This window comes from Geotrypetes seraphini, chromosome 2, assembly GCF_902459505.1.
Source record: "Geotrypetes seraphini chromosome 2, aGeoSer1.1, whole genome shotgun sequence".
Classification (NCBI taxonomy): Eukaryota; Metazoa; Chordata; class Amphibia; order Gymnophiona; family Dermophiidae; genus Geotrypetes; species Geotrypetes seraphini.
In genome coordinates, this window is record NC_047085.1 from 131440135 (window position 1) to 131459927 (window position 19793).

The window sequence follows — 19793 nt, forward strand, 5'->3', positions numbered from 1 at the left end:
CTTTTAGTCTCATGAGAAAAGTGTGGGAGCTTGAGAAGAATAGAGTTCAAACTTTCAGAGCAGGTAGAAAACAGAAGAACTGTTGTGGGTGCAGCGCCAGACGCAAATCTTAAAAGATAGGACGGAGGGAGAATGTATATGAGGAGTCAAGGGAGCTACACTAAGGGTCAATGTGTGCTGCTGCTTCCCTCCCCCTCCCAGCCTTGCAGTGAAGAACACTGGTTTAAGCAATTTTACATGTTTGTCTTGCAGGCAGTTTCTAGGTCTTTTTACCATGATGGATATAAATGCAATAAAACGGATTTATTTTCCTTTTGCAGGTGGAAAGACAGGAACTGGAACACTGATCATCCAGCTGCTGGATATCAATGACAATCAGCCAGAGATTACACAGAATGATGGATTTGTCTGTATGATTGGTAAAAAATATGCAGAAATACATGCAATGGATGCTGATACGTCTCCCAATTGTGTCCCTTTAAAATTTACTTTGGATGCCACCATTAATCCAGATATTAAAAAAGAGTGGCAGATACAACAGCTGAATGGTACGTATTGTGAGTACCTACCGGGAAAACTTGATTTTGATTAGAGTTTTGTGTTTAGCTTATGCTATATTAATCTATTCACTTTGCAGAAGTGTTTTTAGGGACCAAATGTTCTTAGCATTACTAAATCCCATGGGGAAAAAAGTGAGCTAAGTAGATGTTTCGGTAATCAAGTGTTTTCATTAAAAAGCTAAAATTAGAATTTCTGTAAGAAATCATGGAATTATTATTTTAATATGTTGGTGTCACAACCAATGAAAACACAGAGCATGTCAATAAATTTGAGTTTGGTTTTATGCTACATTTTGATGTGCATAATGTTTTATTAGAAAACAATATAATGTGAATTTCATTTTCTATGCTATATGGTGCAAGCATTTGCTTGTAACTGCAAATAAATATTTGTTGCAGAGTTCTCCATTTTTCAACTCAAAGAGTGGAAAAATATGATACGCATGCACAAAAACATTTTTGTCTGTTTTGTGATTGTCAATGTGTGATTGTTTTGATATATTTTAGCAAATTAGTAGTAGTAAAGCAGAAATAGCCATACTGACGCTTCTGTGTTTTGTCCCTAGACACATCCATGCGTCTTATAAAAATGGTTGACCTTCCAAGTACAATATATGACGTTCCTATACATATAGTTGATCAACAAGGCAATGGAAGAACTCACTCTGTTAAAATTGATGTATGCGAATGCCCTGATGGCCTCAATTGTGCTAGTGGTCGTCGTGCAACAGGAAATGCTAGCCTGGGTGTTTGGGCTATCCTTGCGATGATACTAGCAGCGTTAGTACTCTTAGCACTCCTGTGTAAGTTAATGTGTGTGTGTGCGCCTTCCTTCTATGTATACGATGATGTTTATGTATTCCTGAGAAATCTTTGTGTTTATATCATAATTTTGGGCCTGATTCTATAAACAGCACCTAGCAGAACCTAACTCCTAGGTGCCGCTCAGTGTGGTTGTCAGTCAACCTCTAGGTGCCTTTTATAGAATAATGCTTATAGGCACCTAACTTCACTTCGGCGCCAGTAGGCATCCTTGTATTATGCGCCAGTATATTAGACTAGGGTTTTCCTGGCCTAATTTACCAGCATCTAAGTCTTACCATGCCTATTCACCACCTCCTAACCGTGCTTACTTTTCAGGTAGGCATCGTTAGGCATTGCTCCGAGTTCTGTAAGAAATGCTTACTTTATTAAATAAAAAAAACCAAAAAAAACTTTTAATGGTGTGGCCAATTACCGTGCCAATTAGCCAATAAATTTTGAACTCTGTGTGGAACTCGGCTAGGTGTCCCCAATCTAAGCACCACTTATAGAATCGTACCCTTTTTGTCTGTATATATAGTAAAATGGTGTGGTGGCCATGTTAGTCCACTTTCCAAGGTAGTGTAAAGAAAAACAAAAAATGAAGGAAGTAAGATAACCTTTTTTTATTGGACTAAATGCATTTTATGATGAGTTTTCGAAGGGTAATCCTTCTTCTGATCAGAAATAAGCAAATGTTGACAATTATCAGTATATATAAGGAAAACATGGAAGCAGTCCCTCTTCCTATCCCTGAAATGCTTTTATGCTTTCCTGCTTCTCTTTTTGGCCGCCGATTGTGTGTCAGTCACGCATCAGTGCCCTAAAGAGAATTGTGTCTACGTTGCTGAACAGATTCTTTACATGTAGGCCAACATTTTGCAGGCCTACATTTAAGGTGTCTGTCTTGTACCTACGGAGATGCCTAGGGATGCTTAAGCATGCCCGAGGCCACTTCTGGGCGAAACCACGCCCTGCTTTGAGCGTGTCTAAGTGTCCCTATGCATCTCTTTAGGCGTCCTTCCTCGAACAATTTTTTTAAAAAACTGGCATGTCAAGAATCGGGCTCTTAGGCCCTGATTCTACAAAGTGCATCCCGATTGTAGGCAGCTGTAGGCGTCCTACAGCTGTCTAATCAGCCAATCGGGAAGCACGTTTTTAAAAAAAAATGCTCCCCAGGCAGGCCGCCTATATTGAAGGTACCTCTGAGAGCCTAGGGAGGCCCGCAATCCTGCCTAAGCTTGCCTAAGGCTAGGCGGTAACCTTAGGCAAACCTAGGCGGCCCTAAGCGTCTACCTAGCAGAGCGGGAGACACTTACAATGTAGGCTAGCAAAATGCTGGCCTACATGGTAAGTAGACATGGCTGCTATACTTAATTGTGGCAAGGGATCTCCCTGCCGCGATTAGCATAGCGGCCGCAAGTCTCCCCTCTCCAACCCCTCTACGACATTCGTGGCAGGAGGGTGCCCAACCCCTCCTGCCAACAGAACCCGCCCCCCTGAAGATCGCCGGCAGGAGGGTACCTTACCCCCCCCCCCCCCCCAACGACATGCCCCAACCGCCCTCCCCAGACCCCCCCCTTTGGCCTCCATGAAGATCGCTGGCAGGAGGGTGCCGAACCCCTCCTGCCAGACCCCTGAACAGCCCCCCGAAGATCACCGGCAGGAGGGTGCCCAGCCTCTCCTGCCGGACCCCCCAAATGAAACACCCACCCCGGAACCCCCCCTCGGGCTTACCTGCAAGTTGGCCAGACGGGTCCTCGCACCGTCCGACCAGCAGGCCTGCCTCCATCCAAATGAGGCGGGCCCGCCCCTCCCCTGCCCAACCCACAGGATCCTAAGGCCTGATTGACCCAGGTGCCTAAGGCCCCTCCTGCTATAGAATCTAATTAAATGTTATATTTATCAATGTAGTCATACAAGGTTTAAAGACAGTGGCGAGCCCGGAGGAGTCAGAACGGGCCTGGCCCTTATAGGTACTGCCTCAACAGAGGTGTCCATATACAGGGCGGTATTGAAGGGGATAGGAAAAGTGGCCAAGAAAGCAGGAGTGGATTAGTAAAGAATAGGGAAAGCCCAGACTCATCTTTGATATCACCAACGGCAACCATTAGCTTCAGCTCTTCTGTATTCCGTCCTCTTCCTCGCAAATTCCGGTTGTCTGACAGTATTCTCATTCCACTTCTAAAGCGTTCCAAGCCTCAGTCTGATGTTCCATTGCTTTATTTTTTACCGGCGTTCGAGTTAACTGTTAGCATTAAATAGAATTTAATTCAACTCGTTTTCCAATGAATTTTCCAAGCGAGTCTGAGGCCAAACTCCAAAAAAACAACAGCATAACAATCGCCCTTGCAAACGAAACACAAATTTCCCAAAAATAAGTGTACTCACCAAGATGAGCCTTAACATGAAATAAATTAAAACTGAAGTCCAAAAATAAAAATTCAAACCTCACATACTATGTCATCATATCCAGGAATTGATTTAGATATTCCTGGAGCTTGCCTGGGACCTCGTAGTGGGCGGTTTTATTATTATGGGTAACCTTCATAATAGGTGGGTAAAACAACCCATATCTGGCTCCCAATTGTCTCAACTGTGGGCAGAGTTGAAGAAACTGCAAAGTCCAGTAAATATAAAATCTTTGACTCCTGCCATTTCAGATTCCTACACTCCTTAGCAGCCCTAAGTATCTCCAAGGCTTGAGGAAATCTAAGCATCCTAAAAATTAAGGGTCTTGGGCCACTCTGCCTGCTCTTTCCTTGTGATGGAACTTGGCTGCGATGCGAATGGCTGTTTAACTGCTCTGCTGTCCCCTCTGAGGCAACTACAGATTATTTATCAGTAATTTCAAGGGCTGTTTCTTCCCCAAAATATTGGAAACTGGTATACTATGGCAGCAGTGAGGCAAACCAAGTCGGAGACTGCATTTGCAGCTTCTGGATCAGTCAAACTATCTAAGCCTTATCCTCCCACACCTTCTAAGGTGCCACTCCCCAAAGACTCTGCTGAACTCTTAGAGCAGCTGATGATGGAGATGAGGAGTATTAAAGACATGCTGAAAGACAATTCAAAAAAGCTGCAAGAAAATTCAAATGTCCTTGCAGCAGTTCAAGAGGAGGTGGTTAATCTGACAAATCAAGTGCAGATCTTTAACACACACATGGAGGCTTTAGAAAATCAGGTAACTGCCACTGAAACTTGTTTAGTGCAGTGCCAGTCAGACCACAAGACCATACTGCATCTGACCAGAGATCTGGAAGATTTGAATAACAGGGCAGAAGAAAGAACATCAGACTGCTGGGTCTTCCAGAGGGTGCTGAGGGGACTGACCATATTAAGTTTCTAGAAGACTTTATCCCTAAAGTGCTTACCTTAAACCTCAGGCAACCATTTTTCAAAGAATTATAGTACAGTCAAACCTTGGTTTACGAGTGCCGCGGTTTGCAAGACACGCAAAACATTCTCGCAAATCGTGACTTGCAAACCGAGCATTGACTCGATTTGCGAGTCCCCCTGCCCGCAATTGCTGCCCCCCCCACCTAAAATGAATGCTTACCCCCCATTGTGGCACCAGCATGCAGCACCAACCCACAGGAGGTGCCGGTGCCTGAAGATCGTGCCTCTCCCCTGACTGGACCTTGAGCATCTACGCATGCTCAAGGCCTTCTGGCTCCCACTTCTCTCCAAGATTCTTAGGGGGTGGTGAGTGTTCACGAGGATGGGCAATGCCGGTTCGTGGGGGGGGCTTGTTTGCTGGTGGGGGAGGCGATGCTGGTTCACGGGGGGATGTGGAAGCACACCAGTGGCTTTGGGGATGTGTGTGTGTGTGTGGGGGGGGGTCTTTTGGGGATGTGGTGGGGTAGAGCAGCACCGGTGGCTGGGGGAGGGGAGGTGGAAAGAATCAAGCGAGTTTCCCTTACTTTCTATGGGGAAACTTGCTTTGATATACGAGTAAATTGGTTTATGAGCATGCTTCTGGAACGAATTAAGCTCGTAAACCAAGGTTCCACTGTACTCGTCAATCTGTGCATTTGTGTCCCACTAGTGCTTACCATCCCTTGCCCTCTACCATGGTCACTTTTTCACCCCTTCTCACCTCATTTGTAGCTCTACACACCACAGGACCATTTACCTCACTTATTCAGCCTTCCTTTCCCCTCCTGGGCAACTTCACTCATCAGGTCATGTCAGTTATTTCTACCAATTGCCTGGTCTCAGCTGTTTAACTCTTTTCTCTTCCACCCTCCTGTGCCAGGAAACTTTTTCCTTCTGCTCAATCAATAGACCATCTTGCTTGTTTTGTTTTTTTCTTTCTCCTTTCTTCTACTCCTTCAGTGCCAAAGGTAGCAGTGAGGAAGGAGAAGCGTGTTGAAGGCATAGTATTGAAAGTAACAGGAGGAGAAAACAGTTTTGTACTAAATGCAATGTGACGGTGGTGTCCTTTTACACTTAGAGCTGTATAAAACAATGGAAAGATAAGGAAATGAAAGTGAAAGGGAAGAGATGGTATGTGAAGAAGAACAATCTGAAAGAGGATAGAGAATTGATCAGGAAAGGAAGAGGGAAGTTGAGTGTGAGAAATGAGAGGGGAGAGATTAGACATGAAAGGAGCAACAAAACATTGGCAGTGAGGACTAAAAAAGAGTGAGAGAGTATAGGCACTTCAGAGGAAAATGAGGAAATACTTAGTCAAAACAGGAAAAGAAGAGATCCAAATTTACAACATGATTTGGATTTTTTTCTTCAGGGGGCATTTTTAAATAGATATATTCCTTCTGATTTTGCTGAGACTTAGTCTGCCAATGATTTTGGCCCAGTGAGTACTAGTAATCTGGATAATAGGTTATCAACCCATTAGTTATACAATCTGTCACCACTAGATTCTATTCAGGTTTCCCAAAATTGGGCGCACAAATTCAGGTGCTAAGGGCAGATCTGCAAGCAAATTAACTAATGTGGTGTCAACAATCAATAATTAACATTGACATCAATTTGGATTTATGCATGAATCTGCCCTAGGCACTATTCTGTAACACCCACACCTAAATTTCCTAGCATGCAACTCAAAAAGGGCTTGGCCTTGGGAGGGGTATGGGCAGATCAGGGGCATTCCCAGATGTTAGGTGTGATGTTGGGTCAATTGCATACCCAACTGCCATAAAATTGGGTACCTGCATTTACACAAGGTTTTGACAGACATAAATGCCGGCACCCAAAGTTACGCGCAAAATTTGCCTTAGCTAAAATTTGAGCAAAGGGCACTCTGTATGAGAGAGACCCATTAAGGGCACACCAAGGCTGCTTTTTACCACAGCTTAATAAAAGTGCCTCTTGGAGATTTAGATTGAAAAACTATATGCTAGAATAGAATTAAGAGGGGAATTCAGTAAATGGCACCCAAAGTTAGGAACAGGGGAAACCAATGCTAAGATGGGTCTTCTGTAAAAGGCAGTTACTGCCACCCATTTTGTAGGTGGTAAGGGCTCATGCATCTACAGCCTGGCTGCCTTGAATAAGTCTACTTTTACTATCGGAAGCTAAGCAGGGTCAGGCCTGGCTAGTACCTGGATGGGAGACTACCTGGGAATGCCAGGTGCTGTAGGCTGAGGGGGCCCTGTGTTGGGCAGCAGCGACGTAGTGGAGCCGTTCACTATGCGGGAGAAGGGAGTGGCAAACCACTCCTGCATTCTACCGTGAAACATCACAGGGTGGATTCCTCACTGTGCACATTGCCATGAGTCAGTGGCTGATTCAGTGGTATAATCCATCCATCAAGGGCTCTTGCACTAATTTAGTAATGTAATGTAGATGTGTTAACTGATTAGCACAGAAATTTCCCAACACAGTAACAGTGCCTAACGCAGCTTAGTAAAAGGACCCCAAAATTCTGTTGGAGGTTCTTGGGGTGATTTACTTTGTTGTACTGTACATGATGCAGATATGCAATGTATTTTTATTAGTTTGCATATTAACACAGCTGCAAAATTGAGCTGTTTTTTTAGATTGTAAACAATTTTTATTGACATGAAAACACCAACAGAACAAAGAAAATAACAAGTAGCAGAACATAATGAACAGAGGCAAAAATCTGCATAACAAAGTACAGCATGACCAAACATGTGTCAATTATATCCACCCATAAACCCCTGATCCCCCCCTTGTTTCCCCCAACCCGCAAGTCACACTCACCATCTCCCCCTTCCCCCCCCCCCTTCTTGAAATGGAGAGGAATGCAAGGGTTTGAATAAGAAAAACCACAGACCAAATTCCCCCCAGGGTCTGGACTCTGATGACCCCAGGGCACCTAAATGAACAAGGCAACCCCTCCAAAAACAATCCCCCCCAAAACCTATTCCCCCCCCCCCCAGAGCAGAGAGATGCCGGGATCCAGAACCGGCCAGGAGAGCGCACCATTAAGCTAGGGTATTAAGAAGAAGGCTGCGTCCCCTAGGGAACAAGGAACGTAAATAGGGGTCCCAAAGAAGCAAAAAGCTCCGACGACGTTTAAGGGAGCCCCCCCACCTCACGCGCCTCCCACAGAACTAATGCATGGAGATGAGCCCTCCAATGCCAAAAAGACAGAGGATTGGATGAGGTCCATTGCTGCATAATACACCTGCGAGCCAGGAGACACACCTTACGACACAGCCAACGAGCTTCCCTGGGCAAGGATCCAAAAGCCCCCGGTATATCCAGCACCACCTGATCAACGGTGTTTATGTCCAAGGGTTGACTTGTGTGACCCCCAACTAGTATTTATCTTCAAAAGAAACTTAAATTATAAAAATCTACCACTCCTTCAATACTTTAATGTTAATCACAAGCCAATCTTTTTATACAAGTATTCAAAAAGTAAAATCACATTTATGTGGTGGTGTTCCAATGCGAAAATAGATATATATAAAGGTCCCAATGGCAGCATTTTGACAGCCATGCTTTTGTAGCAAGGGAAGCCTGTCCTTTTCCAAATTTATTATATTGTACCTGGAAGCAAGACTGGAAACAAAACCTTTTAAATAAATACAAAAGGTTTAAAAATCTAGAAAATGTAAATGAAACAGCACTGACATATCCAATATGCTGTTTGTGAGAAGGCTAACGGACTACCGATTTTAGACCTCCATCATCATTGGGACATGCTTCTTGTTGATTAAATAAAATTTATTCTTTAAATACTTCTCTTATTAGAATTTGGACTGCTGACACAGGCACAATCTGTCAAAACAGAGCAATGTTGGGTCATCTTTATGATAAATTGTTGCGATTTCACACCTTTCCTGACTGGTTCTTTTCGTTAGACGGTTTTGATAAGCTGTGAAACTTTTCTTTTGTTCCTTTTGTTGCTTTAAAAGGCATTAGTATCATTAAGACCATGTATTAGCTTTTTAAAAACAAAATTATTCTTGTGTATGTATTCCAGGTGCCTTGCTTGCCTGTCTGTCTGGTACTGCTGCAAATAAACATGGCAAAGCTGGCTTTCCTGATGACTTGGCTCAAGAGAACTTAATCGTATCGAATACTGAGGCACCAGGAGAGGACCGAACGGTATGTGTTTTACTCTTCTAGAGCTTCATAAAAATGTAAGCCCTCTGGGGATAGGTGGCAGTTTTCAAAATGTAACATTGGCACTCGCACATAACTCTCCCTCCACATACCCCAAAATCAGTAGACAAACACTATAACCTGTGTGACATAAAGTAGCTGCAGCTTTATTAACAATAAGTGAACCAAGATTTCTACATTCTAACAGTGGCCTGTTCAAATACGTAACTAGCAATTAGTTTTAATGCACTGGTACATTTTTAATTCCATAACCGTCCACAAAATCATCCAGCTAGTTGGTGATAAGCTATACAATGATGGAGATAAATTCCTTTCTGGATATCTTCATGCCTGCTTGGAATGCGGAGCTACCAAACCAGGTATTGACCCCACCAATATACCCATCACAGTGTCATATGTGGGCCCACTGCTCCTCACTCGAGGTACAATACTTGAAAAATTCCCTTCAAAATACCTGACACAGCTGCAACATAACCTCCTCTCTATCGAACCTAACAGTTGCAGAAAATCAACACAAGAACAGGGTGGGGAGGGATGGGGTAATCATGTAGAGACTATTATAGAGAACAAATTGATAGAACATATACATAAGCATGGATTAATGAGACAAAGCCAACATGGATTTAGTCAAGGGAAATCTTGCCTCACCAATATACTGCATTTCTTTGAAGGGGGTGAATGAACATGTGGATAATGGTGAGTTGGTAAATATTGTGTATCTGTATTTTCAATAGGCATTTTACAAAGTACTTTATAAATGACTCCTGAGTAAATTAGAAAATCATGGGATAGGAGGTAATGTTCTATTATGGTTGAAAGACAGAAAACAGAGAGCAGGTTTAAATGGTCAATATTCTCAATGGAGAAGAGTAAATAGTAGGGTTCCGCAGGGGTCTTTGCTTTTAAATATATTTATTAATGATCTGGAGATGGGAGTAACTAGTGAGATTATTTAAATTTGCTGATGACACAAAGTTGTTCAAAGTTGTTAAATCATAAGAGGATTGTGAAAAATTGCAAGAGGACCTTGGGAGACTGGGTGTCAAAATGGTAGATTACCTTTAATGTGAGCAAGTGCAAAGTGATGCATATAGAAAAAAGGAACCCACATAAAAGCTACATGATGCAAGTTTCACATTAGGAGTCACTGCCCAGGAAAAGGATCTAGGTGTCATCGTTGAGGATACGTTGAAACCCTCGGCTCAATGTGCGGTGGTGGTGGCTAAGAAAGCAAATAGAATGTTAAGAATTATCAGGAAAGGAATGAAAAACAAAGATGAAAAATGTTATAATGCCCTTGTATCACTCTATGATATGGCTGCACCTCGAATACTGTGTGCAATTCTGGTAGTCATATCTCCAAAAATATATATAGCGTAATTTAAAAAAAAGATACAGAGAAGGGGGACAAAAATGATAAAAGGGATGAGACGAGTTCCCTGTGAGGAAGCTAGGGCTCATCAGCTTGGAGAAGAGATGGCTCATGAGTGATATGATAGAGGTCTATAAAATACTGAATGGAGTGGAAAGGGTAGATATGAATTAGAGAATGACACGGTGACGGTTTACCCGCGGCCACCGCATTTAAGCCGCGGGTCACCGCCGAAAACGGGGAAGAAAACTAGCAGTCGCTGCGGTGACGGGGACAAGGCCATTCACCGACCGCACCTAAGCGGGAGTGGCTTTAGGTGCCTAGACCAATCAGGCCCTAGGATCCTGTGGGTTGGGCAGGGTAGGGGCGGGCCCGCCTCATTTGGACGGAGGCAAGCCTGCTGGCCATACGTGTGAGGAGCCGTCCGGTCCAACTTGGAAAGTAAGACTAAGGGGGTTCCGGGGTGGGAGGGTTCGTTGGGGGGGGGGTCCAGCAGGAGGGGTTGGGTACCCTCCTGCCGGCGATCTTAGGGGAGGCCATTGGGAGGACCGGCAGGAGGGGTTGGGTACCCTTCTGCTGCGATTGTCGGGAGGGCCGTTGGGGGAGACTTGCAGCCGTAGCCGCGGTCACTATGCTAATCACGGCAGGGAGATCTTTGCCGCGATTAGGTACAGCGGCCGCGTCTAATTACCATATAGGCTAACATTGTAAGCATTTAAAGTACATGTCGTGTTTGTTTTTGCATTGCTAGCCCCAGGGGTGGTGGAAGATTAGTGATTGAAAAACTGTATGAAAAATAACTATTTTAAATTTAGTGATCAAAATGTGTCAGTTTTGAGAATTTATATTAATTAATTTTTTCTCTGCGTGTTTTGTTTTTGTATAGTTATTAACTAATATTTAACTAAGTTTTAAAGTTTTAAAGAATGTTTCCTTTATACGTAAATAAAGAAAAGTGAATGGGATTGCAGTGGCGGTGACGGGGCGGTGAATGGGGTGGCAGTGGCGGTGACGGGGCGGTGAAGAGGATGGTGAGACGGGGATGGTGAGACGGGGACGGGGCGGTGACGGGGATGGTGAGACGGGGACGGGGCGGTGACGGGGACCAATTTTTTCACCGTGTCATTCTCTAATATGAATCGCTTGTTTATTCTTTCCCAAAATATTAGGACTAGGGAGCATGAGATGAAACTACTAATTAGCAGATTTAAAACAAACTGGAGAAAATATTTCTTCGCACAACATGAAATTGAGATCTAGAATTCACTGCCAGAGAATGTGGTGAAATCAGTTAGTGCAAAGGGAAGGGAACTTGTATACCGCCTTTTTGTGGCTTTTCCATTTCAAAGCTTACATTCAATGCAGTGGGCACTGGAGAATTAAGGGACACGCCCAGGGTCACAAGGAGCAGCACTGGAGTTTGATCTCACAACCTCTGGGTGCAGGGACAGCAGCTCTACCAGTGAGCTGCAGGGTTTAATAGTTTTGAATAATTTTCTAAAGAGAAGGCTACAGGCCATTATTGAGAGTGCTTGGGGAAATCCACTGCTTATTACTAAGATAAGCAGCATAAAGTCTATTTTACTACCTGGGACCTGAGTTGGCCACTGTTGGATACTGGGCTTGATGGACCTTCAGTCTGTCCAAGTATGACAATTCTTATGTGCTTGTGCTTATGTTCTTATGTCCCTCCCTCTTGTTTGGCCTCGGAACAGGAGAATGCTTCTTAGAAAATTTTCTTGGTCTCGGGGTTCAATTGTTCAGAACTGATTGGCTGCATGGAATTCACAGCTCCAATCAGCTCTGAACATAGTACTGCCAAATCAACGGTCTTGGCATACCCTTAGTTCTCACCCAAACTCAATGTCCCCCATCAAACAGTTAAATAAGTAAATAAAAGAAAAAGGGGGTGGGAAGGGTTAGCTTGGCTATGTTAAGGCACTCGGTACTAAGCTTGGGGTACTATTCGGTGTGGGCAGATGTAAAGTCTGTAGGTAATAGGTGCTTTTGCATCAATTCTCAAAAAGAAAATAATGTGCTTACTTTCTTTTTTTGAAAAATGCTCAAGATTAAAAAGGGAAGAGGGAACTCCAGAGAATTTGATTCTTTCAATGAGGAAACCTTTTTCTGAAAAGAGCATGTATAGTTTTTCAAATCCCAAATGTACACGCATTGTTGCTTCTCCTATCCTAACTCTACTCTGGAAATACCTCCACAAAAATGCAAATGCTTTTACCCATATACGAGTGGACAGTTTTCAAAAAGCCTTTTCACATGAGCCAATAGCCATTTTTAAAAGGCATACATTTTTTTGTTAATATGTTGCTATACCTTTTTTAAAATTTCAGTATCCTGTTTTTAATATTTTGTGAAAAATGATCTATTCTTCATTGAATCTTTTGTTGCACTTTCAGTGATTTTTAGTTAATAAATCTAATATAAATAAACTTGTTAAGACTTGAAGATAAGTGGACCAAATAGAGCTCATGTGGAAAACAGGAGATTTGCATTTAAAAGGAAGAGCTTAGTATACTGATTGATTGCCTTGTTATCATTGTGTTGCCCATATAATAATGTCTTTGTTGTTTTATGCTTAGGATTAACTTGAAGAAGAATGTTCATTTGAAACTTTTTTTTTTTTTACTTTAAAATTTAAAGATTCCAATCCAGATGATAAACTCTAATTGTAGTGGAAAAGCAGCCTCAATTGATGGACAGCAGGTCATAAAACCTGGAGCACATCAAACTGCAGAATATGTTAGGGAACGGCAACAACACACTTTGGATTTCAGATCAGGGCCGCAAGCATTAGACCCAGGAAGATATACGTATTCAGAATGGCAGAATTTCATGCAGTCTCATATTGATGAAGTAAGTATTTCTTTTTCTTTTTGCTGAACAAACAAAATAGGGATGAATAAATATTGTAATTTGGTTGCAGTGCTATAACTGGGTGCTGCTGTTATAGCCCCACTTGCTTATATGTGCCAAGCAAGTTGAGCGTGTAAACCATAGGGTACTGAGAACTTGAGTGGCTAGGTGTGCCATGAGGACTGGATTGAGAACCATTGTTCTGAGAAATAAAGGGCTAGATTCACAAAGCAAACAGATCGTGTACCGATTGGTTTGTGACCCCTTAGCAACCCCAGCCTGATTCATTTACCTCTCTTCTGACCATCCTCCGATCCGTGCATGCAAATGAGGGCAACGGCATGCAAAGTAGGCAGGGATGCGATTCACTAAACAAAACCCTGCAACACCGACTGGGCTGGCTGATCAAAAAAAAAGCAACTGCTGAGGACCAGTCACTGAAGCCTTTTCCAAATGCCCTGCCTTCTGCCACCCTGCTCTCTGCCCTGTCAGCCCCGATCTCCTGCTGCCCCGAATGCCTCCTGCAGCCCCGAACACGCCTGCCTTCAAGCCCCGACTCTCCTACCCTTCTCCGCACTGCAAGCCCGTGGTTTTAACCCGCGGGCTTAAGTGGGTTAAAACCACAGGCTCCAAAAAGTTCCTCGATCGCCTATTTTAAAAAAATCTATGCTGGCCCTGGTTTCCTGGCTGCGCTCAGTGGTTTAACAAGCAGATCCACCTTCCATTAAAAAAATTGAAGAAAAAAAAACAACAAACCTCTGACGGCCCAGAGGTCCAGCGCATGCTCAGACCATCTACAGATGGTCTGCGCATGCGTGGGGATTGCTATAGAGCGATCCATGCCTGCAGAAGGGGGCATTCCTCCAATCGCCCTCATCTGCATGTTGGAATTTGCTGACTTTGTCGGACCTGCCTGGATCAGGCCCGATTGGGCAGGTTGGTGAATCTGTCCCTAAATACCTTAGGGAGGAATTCATCAAAGGGCGCTAATCGCATTAGCTTGCACTAAACACTAAAGACTCCCATAGGGATATAATGGATGTGTTTAGTGTGCATTAATGCGTTTAGTGCCCTTTGATGAATTCCTCCCTCCCCCCTTAAATGACTTAATATTTCAATGAATAAATTAGAAGCATAAGAAGAAATCTTCAACTGGCAGCAGTTAGCATTTCTTTAAATGCTGACTGTAGCATTCTTATCTGGGCACTAATGCTAAATATCTAGGATTTGGTGATACCTGGAAGCTGGCTAAGTACAGCTGATTATGCAGTATCATTCCGCCTAACTAACTGGGCATAGTTAGGACACTTGTTTATTTTAAGCAGTTCAACATGAACAGTTAGCTATGTGGCACTAAATATTACTGGTGCCTACATAACTCTGAGAATAGTTAATCTCTGTGAAGCATTGCCAGAGGTTGTGATAAGAGCAGATAGTGTAACTGGTTTTAAGAAAGATTTGGACAATTTCCTGGAGGAAAAGTCTATAGACTGTTTATTGAGAAAGACATAAGGGAAGCCACTGCTTGCCCTGGAACGGTAGCATGGAATGTTGCTACTCTTTTTGGGTTTTGGCCAGGTATTGGTGACCTAGATTGGCCAAGGGCTTGATGGACCATTGGTCTGACCTAGTAAGGCTATTCTTATGTGCACCTTCCCCAATTAGGAAAACAAAAAATAGCAAAGGTGATCCTTGGTGCTCAGTTGCTTTATTGTATAATAAGACTCGACACGATCGTCTTTCGGCCGAAAGGGCCTGCCTCAGGAGTCTGAATGGTGATAGAGTAGTTAAGAGAAACTGTTTGAAACAATCAATATCTTTGACATAGTGTACGTCATTGTTTTCTCTCCAGTGAGCTGAAAGCGTCTACTTGAGAATATATCTGATAACTGCTTTGAAATTATAATTGATTGGCAAGTGCACTTGACGGCAAAGAACACTTGTCCCTTATCAGCCGAAACACGATTGTGTTGAGTCTTATTATACAATAAAACGACTGAGCACTGCAGGATATAAGATTGCACATAACATAACATATATCTCCATATCTGTATGTATGTACATGTGTGTTTAGCTTCCCCTCTGTACCCACTAGCAAATTTTATTTGATGCCATATCTGTACTAGATTTGTAGGACAATATCTTGAGGGTGTTGACATAAATATGCAGATGCACATGTGTGTTCCAGAAAGTAGACTTCCATTATTTCTGTATAAAATTTCTCATTGAGTATGGGCACCTTTTAAAAAATAAAAAAAAGACTGCTCTAATCTTGCTTTTGCCCTCTGCAGAAGGTGTATCGGTGTGGGCAAGATGAAGAACATCAGCATGCTGACGATTATGTAGTTCCCTACAACTATGAAGGAAGAGGTTCTATGGCTGGCTCAGTGGGCTGCTGTAGTGAACTACGAGGGGAAGACGATAGGCTTGACTTTTTAAATCAGCTGGAACCCAAATTTAGGACATTAGCCGTAGTTTGTACCAAGAAATAGATACATCCGTTCCACTTTTTTTGAATACTGTAAATTGTTTTAGCAGTGTGCAGACTGGTTCCAGTCACGTAGCAGGAACAAAGAACATTATTGGAGCAGTGACTTATTGAAAGACTTGGGACCATCTTAAAATGCCTGCCTCAATTTTGTTTTGGTTAAGTTTCAGCTCCTGGTCTTATAACGGAGCAAAATTTAAACACTTTTTAACATGGGAAATAACGCAAGAAAGTTAGACACTAAAGTCATAAATTATGCATCCCATAATAGGTCATAATGTACTTTTGGATTCTTATGCTTGGGCAAGTGAAAGAAACGGTAATTTTTTGTATATTAAAGTATGAAGTTTGGGATGATGTAGAAAACTTTGAATTGTGAATGCATCAGCTTATTGATTTTTATGGGAATCATAAACCAATAGGCATACTATGTTTAAAGCAGGGGTCTCAAAGTCCCTCCTTGAGGGCCGCAATCCAGTCGGGTTTTCAGGATTTCCCCAATGAATATGCATGAGATCTATGTGCATGCACTGCTTTCAGTGCATATTCATTGGGGAAATCCTGAAAACTCGACTGGATTGCGGCCCTCAAGGAGGGACTTTGAGATCCCTGTTTTAAAAGGTATTGTTACCCAAATTATTGCACTGAACACTGAGGGCTGGTATTTTTTGGGGTTTTTTTAACTAGGTTTAAAACTGACCTAACTTCTGTGTGTCTTAGATTTTTTTAAATCTATATTTTTCTTTACAGTATAGATAATGTCATTTTCTTAGCTTATATTGCCAGTATTTTTTTCATTGGGGAGATCATGGTGGAGGCATTAACTTGATGCTGAATTGACTAACTCCAGACATTGAGATATTAGGAATACCAAATATGGTTTCTGTTATAAAAAAAATAAGCATGTTTATCAGAATACCAAGAAATCTCCTTCACTATGGTCTCATGTCTGAACTACAATGGGCACATAACGTCTCTCAATCTTGTTTGCTACCACCTTTAACTTCAAGGACGTACACCAGGACATAAAAAATTTTATTGTTAGAATGGCTAATATTGTCTGTAGCCTTTCCTTTTTTTTTTTTTTTGGGGGGGGGCATTTAATAATCTGGGTGCTCAAGCCCATCTATGGTTTAGTTACTTTCCCTGCTCCCCACAAAAGGAGCATTGGAGACAATTTGCCCATTGTTTAGTGTTTTTTAATAGCACACTTCACCACATCGTATTCAATAGTGAAAATCTTTTGTGGCGCCTTATCTGATGCACACAGACTACTGGTCCACAGTTAGCTAACATATGAGTGCCTTCTTGGCCAGGCCCATTTACTACTATATCTCATGGTTCTTCCTCCTATTTGTTACCAAGGGTATCCCTGTCATAGTTTTCAACTCTAAGTCTTTCTAGGCACTCTCCCCTATGAATTGGATTTAAACATCTCACTATGATAGGAGTATAGTATAATTGCAAAGTATATTAAAAATGACAAATCTTGTTACTGCTCCATAAAAAAATCCTTGCCAAGCAAGTGTTGAGGAATTTCTGAAACTTACAGGTACGAGGGATAAGGTGTCACTGAAAATTGAGGTTGAGAATGAATTAAAATAAGGTGTCTATTAAAGATTTGGGGACTCAGATGAGAGATCTATAGTGACAGTCTGAGGCAATTGTAATTAAGGATTGAAAGGTTTAAATTGCTGATTCTACATTTTAGCTAATGCTAAGGAAGTTCAAAAGTTTTGACTTGTGACTTCTAAGACATAAGTAAATTTATATAACATTGTTTAAATAATCATGGAAGTGAAAGAAAGATTTTAGAGAAAACAGGAAAACTGTCTTTGTATATAGACTTACACATAATCATGTGAATGCTTTGTGAAAGCCACTGTTTCTTATAGGTAGCGAACACAAAAGTTAATTAAAAGTTTACACAGATGTTAGGAAGTATCTGGAAAGTCTGTCCTTATAAAGCAGGAAGTAGAAATGTTTAACAGGTTACAAATGTCAGTTGTTATATGGAGAAAAGGAGCAACACTGACATCTGTTGGATGTGATGAGCAATTAATGGTCTATCTTTTACATTGGAAATTTATCTTTAGTTCAGAATATCAAGGGTTAATTTGGATAATTATTTGGGGGAAAATATGTTTTTGTAAATGAACTAGGCTCCTCAGGATATACATGTTTAGGAAGCTTACACGTCAAAACTATTGTATGTTAATGTCAGAGAAAGGATAAAATGTATAGCTTTGACTAGATTTTGTTGAAGGGATTTGAACAGGAGAAGTAATGCAAGTTTCTTATCCCTCCCAATTGAACACATAACTACTTTATAATTTGTTATTTACTTTGCATTTATTAAAATAAATCTCAAAGATTTTGTTTTAAAGTCTGTAGTGTTTTGTGTCCAATTTTTCATATCAGGACGGGAAGCTCTTCTTTTACTGCTTAAGAGAGGAATTTTCATCCTGTGAAACTTCCCCTGAACCTGTATCCAGGTAAATTAGCAGCCCCTGGATACAAGCCAAGAGGCTTCTGCATTTCTCTCCAGGGAGTCTAGATGTAAAAGGCGTGGGCAGTGTAGGTCAAATAAGGCTGCTGAGCTGAAGCTGAAGGGTAAAGTTTGATGCCTGCTTTTCCCTCTACGTTTCCTGTAGCCCTGCCATCAAAATATGAGATCGATCCAGACATCAGGGTACATGTCATTGGAATCTCCTGCCTTCTGTGCCTGGGTAGCATCTGGATATACTAGCCAGCAAGCCATGTGGCTAGTTTGATTCAGTATTTTTTTTTCCTAGGGGGGAGGGGGGGAGATAGGGGACAGAAGAAAGTAGGAAGCATGGGGGCTGAAAGGGAGAAAAGAGCCCAGCACCAGTACAGGGGCACTGAAATCCATTTTCAAGTGGAATCTATACATTTTGGCACAGCAGTTGCCTAAGTCCTGTGTAAGTGGCTGAATATGGACTGATGTTTGCCCTGCGGCATTTGCATGCACATTTACAAATTTCACAGAATCAGATTCATGAAATTGAAGACTGAAGAAGGTGGTCATTGTATGCGTTCAAATTGGCTTCCATTTATTTTTTTTAAGAATATTATGTATATGTATAAGAAGCAGAAATCATTTTAAAGTTACACTTTATTTTTGTCTCTAGCTTATAAATCAGGAGAAAATACATTGAATAGGGCCAAATCTGCTATAATTTTTGTTGCTCGGTTTTTATAAAATGTTACTTTTTGTGGATGAAAACATGAATTAAGGAGCCTGTTCAGTAACCTCCAATAAGCCCCAGATTTTGTATAGGTATAGAATGGGTTATATGGCACTTAATGCGTTACACACAAATTCATTATTGTGTTCTGAATCCATTAGTGTACCTTTGTAAAAGGGTCCCCTTGTGAATAGCTATAATAATTGCACAGCTTTTGATTTAATTATAACTATTTTCACAAAGCAAAACAATAGGTTTGATAATGCTCAACTAGATTTTACTGAAAATTAAAACCATATGCACATATTCTCTACACATGCCTTTACACAGATCTTTTCTCCTAATACAACTTTTATAAATTGTTTACAGTATTTGTAAAATGTATCTGTTCCAAGGCATTGCCTGTGTATTTTAGGTATTTAGTTTGATGTTAGTAAGAGTACTGCTGTGAATGTTTGATAAATGTGCAGGATAGGTATTGCAAATGATGAAATTTCATCAGGAGTAAAGAAGATGAACAATACATAAATATTGTAGGCCTCATTCTATAAACGGTGCCTAGATTGGGCGCCCTAATCAAGAACACCTAGGGCTCATTTAACGAAGCCGCGTTAGCGGTTTAATGCTCGTAATAGCGCGCACTAATGTTCCGGCTGCGCTAGCCACTACTGACTCCTCTTGAGCAGGCGGTAGTTTTTCGGTTAGTGTGTGATAAAAAGTCGCGTGCGATAAAGCCGCTAACGCGGCTTCGTAAAAGGAGCCCTAACTTTGTAAAAGTGATCTCTAACTTACCCCCTCCCCCCTTTTTTACCAAACTGAAGTATGGTTTTTAGCGCCAGCTGTGGTAACAGCTCCTATGCTTATACTGCACTATGGTTTTGTAAAAAAAGGGGGGGGGGGGTAGTTCCACACGAAACTTAATTATT

At 41.8% G+C, this 19793-nt stretch overlaps 1 protein-coding gene across 1 annotated transcript in view; it reads left to right on the forward strand.

Annotated features, from left to right (window-relative positions):
- LOC117355475 (desmocollin-2-like) overlaps positions 1-18047 on the forward strand; it is a 99963-nt gene extending 81916 nt beyond the window's left edge. The window contains exons 12-16 of the mRNA XM_033934103.1: positions 321-548; positions 1127-1363; positions 8785-8909; positions 12958-13170; positions 15462-18047. Of these exons, the coding sequence (XP_033789994.1) occupies positions 321-548; positions 1127-1363; positions 8785-8909; positions 12958-13170; positions 15462-15662 (1004 nt within the window). The 3' untranslated portion in view covers positions 15663-18047. The remainder of the gene's footprint in view (positions 1-320; positions 549-1126; positions 1364-8784; positions 8910-12957; positions 13171-15461) is intronic.
- The last annotated feature ends 1746 nt before the right edge of the window (positions 18048-19793 follow it).